Source organism: Lithobates pipiens, unplaced genomic scaffold, assembly GCF_037356315.1.
Source record: "Lithobates pipiens isolate NorthernLeopardFrog02 unplaced genomic scaffold, aLitPip1_a1.2 Scaffold_13, whole genome shotgun sequence".
NCBI lineage: Eukaryota > Metazoa > Chordata > Amphibia > Anura > Ranidae > Lithobates > Lithobates pipiens.
The window spans coordinates 397,474,368-397,489,880 of NW_027507718.1; the positions used below are offsets into that span (position 1 = coordinate 397,474,368).

Consider the following 15,513-nt stretch of genomic DNA (forward strand, 5'->3'; position numbering starts at 1 on the left):
CAGTTCGCATATCGCAGTGCGATCTGCAAACTCGGATCGCATGGTGTGAACACCCATGCGATCCGATTCTGCTGCGGGCCAAAAAAAGGGTCCCGTGCGAATTTGCGGCGGGTGCGGCGGGTGTGGCGGGTGCGGCGAATGGCTGAACTCGAATCGCACAGAGATCGGATGTGATTTGCACTGCAGTGCGGTGCGAATCACATTCGTTCTCATAAACCGCTGCAATGTGAACCCAGCCTTAGTGACACTGGCGACGGGGGGTGATCACGGGGTTAAACCTTTATTGGGGGGGTTAGGGGGGTACATTAGAACTAAAGGGGGCTAACTCTAACTGCCCTAACAGTTATTACAGTCACAAATGACACCAATGCAAAAAAAAAAAAAAATGACATTGGTGTCACTGTGACTGGGGGGCAGGGGTAATTGGGGGGGTGATCGGGGGGTAAAGGGGGGGTGTGAGTGTGCCTGGCATGTTCTACTGTGTGTGTAGAGTGTTGGTGCAACTTACTGATCCACTCTCCTCCGTGTCGGAACGAAAAATACCGACACGGAGGAGAGAATACATCACTTCCTCTCCTGTGTTTACATTACAGGAGAGGAAGTGATGTCACCGGGGATTTCTATTCGTCGGGAGCGATCGCGAGGGGGTGGCCATGAATGAATGGCCGTCCCCTCGTCCGGGATCGCTCCCGAACGAATACCGACCGCCGCAGGCACCGGGCGGGGGCCCGATCGGGCCCCCGACCCGCGGGAGGCAAGGGACGTACATGTATGTCCTTATGCCTGCCCGTGCCATTGTACCGACGTACATCGGCGTGCGGCGGTCGGCAACTGGTTAAAAGGTATTTATTGATTGGTTTGCCCAAAAGTTATAGTGTCTACAAAATAGGGGATAGATTAATGGCATTTTTATTATTTATTTATTTATTTTGTACTAGTAATGGCGGTGATCAGCGATTTTTGACTTTGTCCTTGTGATTTCACCTCCCCAGACTCCAGATGGGGGCAGGTCTGGTTACGGTACGGCTTAGGCATGTCCATGAAGTTCCAAACATCTTCTTGGCAACGGGCATATTGTGTAGACCCCACTTCCGCCATGATTTCTCTAGCACATAAGGGAAGTTGCAACCATATTTAAGAGCCACCCGTCTCTGTACAATAAGCTGGAAATGGGAGAATCTAGGCAGGTCTTCAGGCCAGAACAAACAACACAGCCAAACTGATTACAGTGAGCCAACACTAAATTTGCCTAACAACTAAATACAGCTCCACTGGTTCCTCCACCCCAAACTCGCTCATTCATGTCTTTACGGACCTTGCTTTGTGCACTGGTGGGCAGTCATGTTGGAACAGGAAGGGGCCATCCCCAAACTATTCCCACAAAGTTGGGAGCATGAAATTGTCCGAAATGTCATGGTATGCTGATGCCTTAGGAGTTCCCTTCACTGGAACTAAGGGGCCAAACCCAACCCCTGAAAAACAACCCGACACCATAATCCCCCCTCCACCAAATGATTTGAACCAGTGCACAAAGCAAGGTCCATAAAGACATGGAGAAGCGTGCTTGGGGTGGAGGAACTGGACTGGACTGCACAGAGTCCTGGCCTCAACCCAATAGAACACCTTTAGGATGAATTAGAGTGGGGACTGCGAGCCAGGCCTTCTCATCCAACATCAGTGCCTGACCTCACAAACGCGCTTCTGGAGGAATGGTCAAACATTCCTATAGACATACCCCTAAACCTTGTGGATAGCCTTCCCAGAAGAGTTGAAGCGGTTATAGCTGCAAAGGGTGGGCCAACTCAATATTGAACCCTACGGACTAAGACTGGCCATACACCTATAGATTATCTATGGTCGGATGGAAAAAGTGGAACAGATTCCTCCATCGACACTGAACTGTGTCAATGGAAGAATCTCCCACTGGCCCAAGCTTCCATATCTTGCTAGTTGCTGGCTCTCACAATACCTGAACATTCTGATTGGGTGTAGGCATTGTTTAGGTTGAGAGCCAGCGGGGACAACTAGCAAGATACTGAAGCTTGGCCCAGTAGGAGATTCCTCCATCCACACAGTTTAGCATACATGGAGAAATCTGTTGCACTTTTTCCATCTAACCATAGAAAATGGCTGGGATACCATCAGACCCCTTTCACACTGAGGTGCTCAAAAACTGCCCATAAAAAGTTGGGTGTTTTTTTTTTTTTTTTTTTGCAAAATAATTTTTATTAAATTTTCCATTTACATACAAACTTGCCCACGCAGGGGCCAAACATTACCCCGCAGGGGGGGGGGATTCCTCTGGTGCAGTCAAAAACCACACCGGAGCATAACTTAGAACACATCACCCAACCTGTTGCATACACACGGTCGGACCAAGTTGTCGGAAAATCCGATCATTCAGAACGTGATGACGTTATTTCGTTACGATGGGACTACGTTCAGGCTAGTAGCCAATAGCTTTGGTGTAGGAATTTGATCTGAGCATGCGTGGCACTTTGTCCAATCGGAATTCTCTACACATGATCGGAGTATGTCCGATCGGACCAGTTTGCAGGAAAATATTTCCAACAAGTTGGAAAATTGGGTCCGACGGATATTCCGATGGAATCAGTCCGATGCATACCACACACGGTCGGATTATCCAACAACACTCCGACAGATTCTCCGACCGTGTGTACAAGGGCTTAGAGTGGTAGGATATTAAAGTTGGGTGTTTTTAGCGGCACTTTAGTGCCATTTTTGTGGCGTTAGTAGTGCGTTTTTTTTTTAAATTCACGTGACCATAGAAAAAAAGAAAAAGCCATTTTGCGGTGCTTTTGAAGCGCTTCCCATTCATTTCCATGAACAGGGGCATTTAGAGGTGCTTTTTAAAGCGATCCAAACATGCCCCAAAGATGCTGCTTGCATAGTTGCCAACTGTCCCGAATTTCCTGGGACTTTCCCGGGATTAGGACCCTTGTCCTGATTTAAGTTTGTCCCGGGAAATTCGGTTATTCACGATTTTTCACCGCCGGCTGCTAGAGGTCCGCGGCCATTTTGAAGAAGACCAGAAGGCATGGCTATTTTTCACAATAGAAATGCTGCGGCGCTGCCCACCCCCGCCCTGCTGCCAGTGTCTGTGAACTGTAATGGAAAGGGACGGAAGGTGGGCGGCACCACAGCTCAATCTCTTTCCATGCAGCAACGATGGTCTGGATGACGGGGGCCAGTCTGGATGTCGGGGGCCAATCTGGATGTCAAAGGGGGCAGTCTGGATGTCAGAGGGGGCAGTCTGGATGTCAGAGGGGGCAGTCTGGATGTCAGAGGGGGCAGTCTGGATGTCGGGGCCAGTCTGGAAGTCGGGGGGCAGTCTGGATGTCGGGGCCATTCTGGAAGTCGGGGGGCAGTCTGGATGTCGGGGCCATTCTGGATATGGCTAGTGCTCATGGCTCCCACTGATTCTGCATTATGGTGAGTGTAATGATGTAATAATAGAAATAATGCGCTTCAATCATCCTGATACCATAACAATCATGGCGCCGGGATGATTGAAGCGCTAACACCAGGTATTTGGAGTATCTTTATGTGCTGATTGTCAAACTCTGGAAAACACATATTGCTATTGTGGTGTAGGATCAGGGGCTGCTGTCCCTCCATCCCTCCCCCCCTTTCCCTCTCCATCCCGCATTCATCTCAGACTCTAACCACACCCCTTTGAGTCACGACCATGTAAGCCACGCCCAATATTTTACGTAAACCACGCCCATATTTTGCGCCACATTTCCCCCTTTGCCACTCCTATAACAGCATGCCCCGCCCCCTAATTATAATACAACTCTGCCTACAGCCAAAAAAGTGTCCCGGAATTTTTCGCAACTATGTGCTTGCAGGACTTTTTTCACTGTCCTGCCACCGCGTGAAAGTATCCATTGGAATGAATGGGAAGCAGTTTTCAGGTGCTTTTTGTGAGATATTTTTAGCACAAAAGCGCCTGGAAAACGCCTCAGTGTGAAAGGGGTTCATATGCGTACAAAAGCCGGCATCCCAATACTTTTAACGATATCGTGTGTGTGTGTATATATATATATATATATATATATATATATATATATACACATATATTTCATTTTTTTTTTACATAAAAGCCGAATAATCCAAGTGATGACGTCAGTGATCAGTCTAAATAACAGCATTATGAATCCAGCTGGTAACAGATGATGAGGGTTGGAATGGCTGACATCTCATATGTGGAAGTTGGAATGTTTCCCGGAACGTGCAGGCGTGTGCTCACTGTGCTGTACTCGTATAGCGGCGGGAAGGCTGCTGGGAGATGTCCTCTATATCGCACACACAGGCCGTAGCGGCATCTCCCATCCTATAGGACAGCGGTGACCGCCCATCCTCCTCCGTACAGCTCTGAGCTGGGAGCACCTGTGGGGGAGGAGCCAATCACTGACACATTCCCGGCCACATACTCCGAGCTTCAACCAATGGCCTCCAGCATCGCCCAGGACTGAGCACAACATGGAGCACATCAGGCTGCCGAAGGTTAGTGCGACAGAGGAGATCGGAGGATGGGGAGGAGGACATCCCTTCTCCGGAGCATGCACCCCGCTACTCATCCTCCATCCTTCCTTCCCTCCATCCTTCCATCCTTCCTTCCATCCATCCATCCATCCTTCCCTCCCTCCTCACTCTCCTTGTTTATCTGCTTCTTCCTCCCGGACAGTCCTCTATGAGCCCCGGCACCATCCGGCTCTATGATATCCCAGCATAGAGTCATATCAGTGCTGATGGTGACAGTGTGGGCTCCATCCATTCATAGCATGTAGAGATGGAGGCCTGTCTAATCTGAGATTAGGATGATGTGCTTAGTGCTGCCATTCTCATGGTTTTCCTTTACATTGCTCATGGCTAGTGATGTCTTCCCTCCCTCCTTCCTATGTGTGAGATCCTCATACAACCCATCCCTCTTGTTTTGGGGTACATTGACATTCATATTCACCATTCATCCCATACAATCATATCCACCCGACATCTCCATATCCATCATACATCCCATCTACAGTCATATCCATCATACATCTCCATATCCATCATACATTCCATCTACAGTCATATCCATCCTACATCTCCATATCCATCATACATCCCATCTACAGTCATATCCATCCTACATCTCCATATCCATCATACATCCCATCTACAGTCATATCCATCCTACATCTCCATATCCATCATATCCATCCTACATCTCCATATCCATCATACATCCCATCTACAGTCATATTCATCCTGCATCTCTATACCCATCATACATCCCATCTACAGTCATATCCACCCGACATCTCCATATCCATCATACATCCCATCTACAGTCATATCCACCCGACATCTCCATACCCATCATACATCCCATCTACAGTCATATCCATCCTACATCTCCATATCCATCATACATCCCATCTACAGTCATATTCATCCTGCATCTCCATATCCATCATACATCCCATCTACAGTCATATCCATCCTACATCTCCATATCCATCATACATCCCATCTACAGTCATATTCATCCTGCATCTCCATACCCATCATACATCCCATCTACAGTCATATTCATCCGACATCTCCATACCCACCATACATCCCATCTACAGTCATATCCATCCGACATCTCCATATCCATCATACATCCCATCTACAGTCATATTCATCCGACATCTCCATACCCACCATACATCCCATCTACAGCCATATCCATCCGACATCTCCATACCCACCATACATCCCATCTACAGCCATATCCATCCGACATCTCCATACCCATCATACATCCCATCTACAGCCATATCCATCTGACATCTCCATACCCACCATACATCCCATCTACAATCCTATCCACCCGACATCTCCATACCCACCATACATCCCATCTACAGTCATATCCACCCTACATCTCCATATCCATCATACATCCCATCTACAGTCATATTCATCCGACATCTCCATACCCACCATACATCCCATCTACAATCCTATCCACCCGACATCTCCATACCCATCATACATCCCATCTACAGTCATATCCATCCGACATCTCCATACCCACCATACATCCCATCTACAGTCATATCCACCCGACATCTCCATACCCATCATACATCCCATCTACAGTCATATCCACCCGACATCTCCATACCCATCATACATCCCATCTACAGTCATATCCATCCGACATCTCCATACCCACCATACATCCCATCTACAGTCATATCCACCCGACATCTCCATACCCATCATACATCCCATCTACAGTCATATCCACCCGACATCTCCATACCCATCATACATCCCATCTACAGTCATATCCACCCGACATCTCCATATCCATCATACATCCCATCTACAGTCATATTCATCCAACATCTCCATACCCACCATACATCCCATCTACAGTCATATCCATCCGACATCTCCATACCCACCATACATCCCATCTACAGTCATATCCATCCGACATCTCCATACCCACCATACATCCCATCTACAGTCATATCCATCCTACATCTCCATACCCATCATACATCCCATCTACAATCGTATCCACCCGACATCTCCATACCCACCATACATCCCATCTACAATCATATCCACCCGACATCTCCATATCCATCATACATCCCATCTACAATCCTATCCACCCGACATCTCCATACCCATCATACATCCCATCTACAGTCATATTCATCCGACATCTCCATATCCATCATACATCCCATCTACAGTCATATTCATCCTGCATCTCCATACCCATCATACATCCCATCTACAGTCATATTCATCCGACATCTCCATACCCACCATACATCCCATCTACAGTCATATCCACCCTACATCTACATATCCATCATACATCCCATCTACAGCCATATCCATCTGACATCTCCATACCCACCATACATCCCATCTACAATCCTATCCACCCGACATCTCCATACCCATCATACATCCCATCTACAGTCATATCCATCCGACATCTCCATACCCACCATACATCCCATCTACAGTCATATCCACCCGACATCTCCATACCCATCATACATCCCATCTACAGTCATATTCATCCGACATCTCCATATCCATTATACATCCCATCTACAGTCATATTCATCCAACATCTCCATACCCACCATACATCCCATCTACAGTCATATCCATCCGACATCTCCATACCCACCATACATCCCATCTACAGTCATATCCATCCTACATCTCCATACCCATCATACATCCCATCTACAATCCTATCCACCCGACATCTCCATACCCATCATACATCCCATCTACAGTCATATCCACCCGACATCTCCATACCCATCATACATCCCATCTACAATCGTATCCACCCGACATCTCCATACCCACCATACATCCCATCTACAATCATATCCACCCGACATCTCCATATCCATCATACATCCCATCTACAATCCTATCCACCCGACATCTCCATACCCATCATACATCCCATCTACAGTCATATTCATCCGACATCTCCATATCCATCATACATCCCATCTACAGTCATATTCATCCTGCATCTCCATACCCATCATACATCCCATCTACAGTCATATTCATCCGACATCTCCATACCCACCATACATCCCATCTACAGTCATATTCATCCGACATCTCCATACCCACCATACATCCCATCTACAGTCATATCCACCCTACATCTACATATCCATCATACATCCCATCTACAGCCATATCCATCTGACATCTCCATACCCACCATACATCCCATCTACAATCCTATCCACCCGACATCTCCATACCCATCATACATCCCATCTACAGTCATATCCATCCGACATCTCCATACCCACCATACATCCCATCTACAGTCATATCCACCCGACATCTCCATACCCATCATACATCCCATCTACAGTCATATTCATCCGACATCTCCATATCCATCATACATCCCATCTACAGTCATATTCATCCAACATCTCCATACCCACCATACATCCCATCTACAGTCATATCCATCCGACATCTCCATACCCACCATACATCCCATCTACAGTCATATCCATCCGACATCTCCATACCCACCATACATCCCATCTACAGTCATATCCATCCTACATCTCCATACCCATCATACATCCCATCTACAATCCTATCCACCCGACATCTCCATACCCATCATACATCCCATCTACAGTCATATCCACCCGACATCTCCATACCCATCATACATCCCATCTACAATCGTATCCACCCGACATCTCCATACCCACCATACATCCCATCTACAATCGTATCCACCCGACATCTCCATACCCACCATACATCCCATCTACAATCGTATCCACCCGACATCTCCATACCCATCATACATCCCATCTACAATCGTATCCACCCGACATCTCCATACCCATCATACATCCCATCTACAGTCATATCCACCCGACATCTCCATACCCATCATACATCCCATCTACAATCATATCCACCCGACATCTCCATACCCACCATACATCCCATCTATAGTCATATCCACCCGACATCTCCATACCCATCATACATCCCATCTACAATCGTATCCACCCGACATCTCCATACCCATTATACATCCCATCTACAATCATATCCACCCGACATCTCCATACCCACCATACATCCCATCTACAATCTTATCCACCCGACATCTCCATACCCATCATACATCCCATCTACAGTCATATCCACCCGACATCTCCATACCCATCATACATCCCATCTACAGTCATATTCACCCGACATCTCCATACCCATCATACATCCCATCTACAGTCATATCCACCCGACATCTCCATACCCACCATACATGCCATCTACAGTCATATCCACCCGACATCTCCATACCCATCATACATCCCATCTACAATCATATCCACCCGACATCTCCATACCCACCATACATCCCATCTACAGTCATATCCACCCGACATCTCCATACCCATTATACATCCCATCTACAATCATATCCACCCGACATCTCCATACCCACCATACATCCCATCTACAATCGTATCCACCCGACATCTCCATACCCACCATACATCCCATCTACAGTCATATCCACCCGACATCTCCATACCCATCATACATCCCATCTACAATCTTATCCACCCGACATCTCCATACCCATCATACATCCCATCTACAATCATATCCACCCGACATCTCCATACCCACCATACATCCCATCTACAGTCATATCCACCCGACATCTCCATACCCATCATACATCCCATCTACAGTCATATCCACCCGACATCTCCATACCCATCATACATCCCATCTACAGTCATATCCACCCGACATCTCCATACCCATCATACATCCCATCTACAGTCATATTCATCCTACATCTCCATACCCATCATACATCCCATCTACAGTCATATCCATCCTACATCTCCATATCCATCATACATCCCATCTACAGTCATATTCATCCTGCATCTCTATACCCATCATACATCCCATCTACAGTCATATCCATCCTACATCTCCATATCCATCATACATCCCATCTACAGTCATATTCATCCTGCATCTCTATACCCATCATACATCCCATCTACAGTCATATTCATCCTACATCTCCATATCCATCATACATCCCATCTGCAGTCATATTCATCCTGCATCTCTATACCCATCATACGTCCCATCTACGGTCCATCCTACATCTCCATCTCCATATCCATCATACATCCCAGCTATAGTCATATCCATCCAACATCTCCATATCCATCATATCTACAGTCCTATCCTTCCTACATCTCCATATCCATCATACATCCCATCTACAGTCATATCCATCCTGCATCTCTATACCCATCATACATCCCATCTACAGTCATATTCATCCCGCATCTCCATATCCATCATACATCCCATTTACAGTCCTATCCATCCTAGATCTCCATCTCCATACCCATCATACATCTCATCTACAGTCATATCCATCCAACATCTCCATATCCATCATATATCCCATCTACAGTCCTATCCATCCTACATCTCCATATCCATCATGCATCCCATCTACAGTCATATCCATCCAATATCTCCATACCCATCATACATCCCGTCTGCAGTCCTATCCATCCAACATCTCCATACCCATCATACATCCCATCTACAGTCATATCCATCCAACATCTCCATACCCACCATACATGCCATCTACAGTCATATTCACCCAACATCTCCATATCCATCATACATCCCATCTACAGTCCATCCTACATCTCTATCTCCATCATACATCACGGCTACAGTCATATCCATCCAACATCTCCATACCCATCATACATCCCAACAACAGTCATATCCACCCGACATCTCTATACCCATCATACATCCCATCTACAGTCATATCCACCCGACATCTCTATACCCATCATACATCCCATCTACAGTCATATCCACCTGACATCTACAGTCACATCCATCTCCATATCCATCATTCATCCCATCTACAGTCCTATCCATCATACATGCCATCTACAGTCATATCCATCCGACATCTCCATATTCATCATACATCCCATCTACAATCATATCCATCCTACCTCTCCATATCCATCATGCATACCATCTACAGTCATATCCATTTGACATCTTCAAATCCACCATACATACAATCTATAGTCCTATCCATATGATGTCTCCATATTCACATGCATCCCATCTACAGTCATATCCATATAATCTCTCAATATCCACCATACATCCCATACACAGCCATATCCATATGACATCCTCCGTATCCACCATACATCCCATCTACAGCCATATCACATCTCCATATCCACCATTCTTCCCATACACAGCCATATCCATATGACATCTCCATATCCACCATACATCCCATCTACAGTTATATGACATCTCCATATCCACCATATTCCCTATACACAGTCTTATTCATATGACATCTCCATATTCACCATACTTCACATTCACAGTCCTATCCATGTGACATCTCCATATCCACCATACTTCACATACACAGTCATATCCATCCAACATCTCCATACCCATCATACATCCCATCTACAGTCCTATCCATCTAACATCTCCATTACCCATCATACATCCCATCTACAGTCATATCCACCCTACATCTACTACATATCCATCATACATCCCATCTACAGCCATATCCATCTGACATCTCCATACCCATCATACATCCCATCTACAGTCATAGCCATCATACATCCCATCTACAATCATATCCATCCTACATCTCCATACCCATCATACATCCCATCTACAGTCATATCCATCTGACATCTCCGTACCCACCATACATCCCATCTACAGTCATATCCACCCGACATCTCCATACCCATCATACATCCCATCTACAGTCATATCCATCTGACATCTCCATACCCACCATACATCCCATCTACAGCCATATCCATCCGACATCTCCATACCCACCATACATCCCATCTACAGCCATATCCATCCGACATCTCCATACCCACCATACATCCCATCTACAGCCATATCCATCCGACATCTCCATACCCACCATACATCCCATCTACAGCCATATCCATCCGACATCTCCATACCCACCATACATCCCATACACAGCCATATCCAGATGATGTCTCCATATGCACCATACATCCCATCTACAGTCATATGACATCTCCATATCCACCATTCTTCCCATACACAGCCATATCCATATGACATCTCCATATCCACCATACATCCCATCTACAGTCATATGACATCTCCATATCCACCATACTCCCTATACACAGTCCTATCCATATGACATCTCTTTATCCATCATACATACAATCTATAGTGATATCCTTATCCATCTGACAGCTTTATAATGATCATAAATCCAATCTACATATAGGCGCATGCACACAGCACAGGGCTTAAAAAATGCCTCTTTTACAGGTGTTTGGATTTTTTTTTTTTTATGAATCTGTAAAAGCACCTCTATGTTAGCCTACTGTATGTGTCTATGTACACATAGGCATTTACAAGCATATTAGTAGAGGACGATTTAAAGGCTTAAAAAAACAACAGTTACCAGTGTGTTCAGGAGAGGAGCTTTTGAGCAGAAAAAAATGGGAAACGCACTTAAATCCAGATGCATTTGGGAGCTTAGCGCGTTCTAATGGCTAAAATAATATTCTGCCCAACAGAATGTATTAACACCCAACGCCTGAACGTGCATAAATGTGTGTGCAAAACGCAGCTTTATGTGCATTTTTTTAAAGTTCTTTTTATTAGTAGGAGTGAAAGAAGTTCAGAGGGAAAATTAAATGCCCAGGGTGCATGAGCCCTATCCATATAACATCTCCATTACCACCATACATCCTATCTACAGTCATCCATGTGATCTCTCCGAATCCACCATACATCCCATGTGATCTCTCCACAGCCACCATACATTCCAACTACAGCCATATCCATGTGATCGCTCCATATCCGCCATACATGCCATCTACAGCCATATCCATGTGATCTCTCCATATCCGCCATACATGCCATCTACAGCCATATCCATGTGATCTCTCCATATCCGCCATACATGCCATCTACAGCCATATCCATATGATCTCTCCACATCCACTATACATCCCATGTGATCTCTCCACATCCACCATACATTCCATCTACAGCCATATCCGCCATACATGCCATCTACAGCCAAATCCATGTGATCTCTCCATATCCACCATACATTCCATCTACAGCCATATCCATGTGATCTCTTCATATCCACCATACATTCCATCTACAGTCAAATCCAAGTGATCTCTCCATATCCACCATACATCCCATCTACAGCCATATCCATATATTATCTCCATATCCAGTATACATTCCAACTACAGTCATATCCATGTGATCTCTCCATATCCACTATAACATCCCATCCACAGTCATGTCTATATGTATGCCTACTGCAGGGATAGGCAATTAGCGGACCTCCAGCTGTTGCAGAACTACAAGTCCCATGAGGCATAGCAAGACTCTGGCAGCCACAAGCATGACACCCAGAGGCAGAGGCATGATGGGACTTGTAGTTTTGCAACAGCTGGAGGTCCGCTAATTGCAGATCCCTGGCCTACTGTTTACTAGGACAGCATCATACAGCTTGTCTGTAGAATGGAAAGTGTTTTCTCTTCTCCTTTGGCCATTTCCTGTTATCTGATTCATAGTGTCCTCATTGTCTGGGCAAGTGATGTGATGGGCAGAGTACCGGGAGATGATCTGAAGGAGACGATGCTGTAATGAGGTTACATATAAGTGGTAGCTAATGGGACCCTGGTCCATCCCAGAGAAAGCAAAAATCATTCTTTGCAGTAGCCAGTATATGCAATGCTTCGGTATTTTCTGAATAGATTAGAACATGCGTTTCATTCTGCCTTTATAACCTTTATTTTCTTAGTTAGGCTTCTATACTGGACCTAATAGAGTGTACAGTCTTCCAGTTCTGATGGTTTCGTATAAGGCTGAATATTAAACAGTATGCAGATATACACTGATCAGCCATATCTTTACAGTGCCTTGAAAAAGTATTCATACCACTTGAAATTTTCTTTATTTTGTCATGTTACAACCAAAAAGGTAAATGGATTCCATGTGATGGACCAACACAAAGTGGCACATAATTGTGAAGTCGCAGGAAAATGATAAATGGTTTTCAGATTTTTTTTTTTTACAAATAAATATGTGAAAAGTATGGGCTGCATTTGTATTCACTGGTTCCACTCGATTTTAGTTAGGGGTATCGGAGTAAAGCGGGCTGAATACAAATGCACGCCACACTTCAGATATTTTTATGTAAAAAAAATGAAAACCATTTTATTATTTTCCTTCCACTTCACAATTTTATGTGCCACTTTGTGTTGGTCTATCACACAAAATACATTTACATTTTTGATTGTAATATGGAAAATTTCTTTGTGAAGTCACTGTATGTCTGTCTATAAAACAGCATTTTCTTCATTAATAGCTTTCCCTAAATGTTTTCTGTTTTAAGGTTGAAAACGTCCGTCTACTTGACCGGATATCTTCTAGAAGGGCAGCATTGGGTACATTATATCTTACAGCAACCCATGTCATTTTTGTTGAAAATATCTCGGAGACCCGCAAAGAAACTTGGGTATGTTCATACTTTATCTTCACTGTTGCAGAAATAACCGGTTGTGTAACTAAAGCTAAATACACTGATATCATTTTGTTTGAAAATTGTTGTTTTTTTGAAAATTGACATTCGTTTTCCGACTGAAGTGATGAGAAAACTCGGGAGCAGGATGTAAAGCATGTCTCCAATGAATTTCTAACAGTGAATGTGGTTTTCATTCAGTAAAGTCCAAAATCAAATATTATACACCACACTTTCTCAACCTATTTGCCCCAAAAGAAACCCTTGAAATAATTTGCAGATCTCAGGGAACTCTTAGTAAAGCCTCATACACACGGTCGGACTTTGTACAAACTTTTCCGTGGACTTTTGTACAAAGGGCGTGGTCCACAAGTTTGTATTGCATACACACGGTCGGACTTTTTGACAACAAACACGAACGTAGTGACGTCACAACGTACTGACGCCACTTCAAAAGAGGACGTTCAATGACTCCAGCGCCACCTTTGGTCAACTTCTGTATTGTAGTCTGATCTTTTGCATTGGTTCTGAGCATGCGTGTTTGCACCTTGTACAAAAATCTGATGCTTTTGCGTACACACTGTCGGACTTTGCTCCATCGGACTTTTGTTGCCAGAAAGTTTGTCCGTTCGCACAGCCAACAAAAGTCAGATGAAAACAGAAAAAGTTTGTCCGATAGAGCGTACACACAGTCGGATGTTGCTCCAAAACAGCTAATTTGCATGTTTGTTGTCAAAAAGTCAGACTGTGTGTACGGGCCTTAAGATTAGTCTTTCAGGGGTCATTGGGAAAATGCCCCCTACATTGGTGACTAGAACAACATTGTTGTAGTCATGCTGCTTGCTCTGCCGTGTGGCGCTAGAACCATGAAGACACCAACAGATGGGGTTTAGTTAGCCACAGCTCAAGGAACCCTTAGCTCAGGGCTCGACAAACCCCAGGCGCCAGGTCGCCAACGCGACCAGAAATCGCAACCTGGCGCCTAAGCTGCCACCAGCCCACTCACTATCGATGCCCCAGACATGCAGCACTGACTGCCGTCCTCCTCCCTCCTCCACACTCAGCAGCGCCATGCTGAGTGTGTGAAACTGACAAGCAATGGAGAGAGGATGATCTGTCAGCCTGATGTCAGGGTGGGCGGGACGCGGCCGGTGTGGGCGGGACCCGGCCGGGGTGGGGGCGGGACCCAGCAGCTATCAAACACCAGACAATGGGATCTGGGCGGGCCGCTACGTGTATGTGGCCCGCCCCTTTTCTTAAGCAGCCCAATCGTTGGCTGATGTTTGATAGCTGCT

At 45.3% G+C, this 15,513-nt stretch overlaps 1 protein-coding gene across 1 annotated transcript in view; it reads left to right on the forward strand.

The window, feature by feature from the left end:
- The first annotated feature begins 4,372 nt into the window (after nt 1-4,372).
- MTMR7 (myotubularin related protein 7) overlaps nt 4,373-15,513 on the forward strand; it is a 94,514-nt gene continuing 83,373 nt past the window's right edge. The window contains exons 1-2 of the mRNA XM_077477404.1: nt 4,373-4,530; nt 14,093-14,215. Of these exons, the coding sequence (XP_077333530.1) occupies nt 4,507-4,530; nt 14,093-14,215 (147 nt within the window). The 5' untranslated portion in view covers nt 4,373-4,506. The remainder of the gene's footprint in view (nt 4,531-14,092; nt 14,216-15,513) is intronic.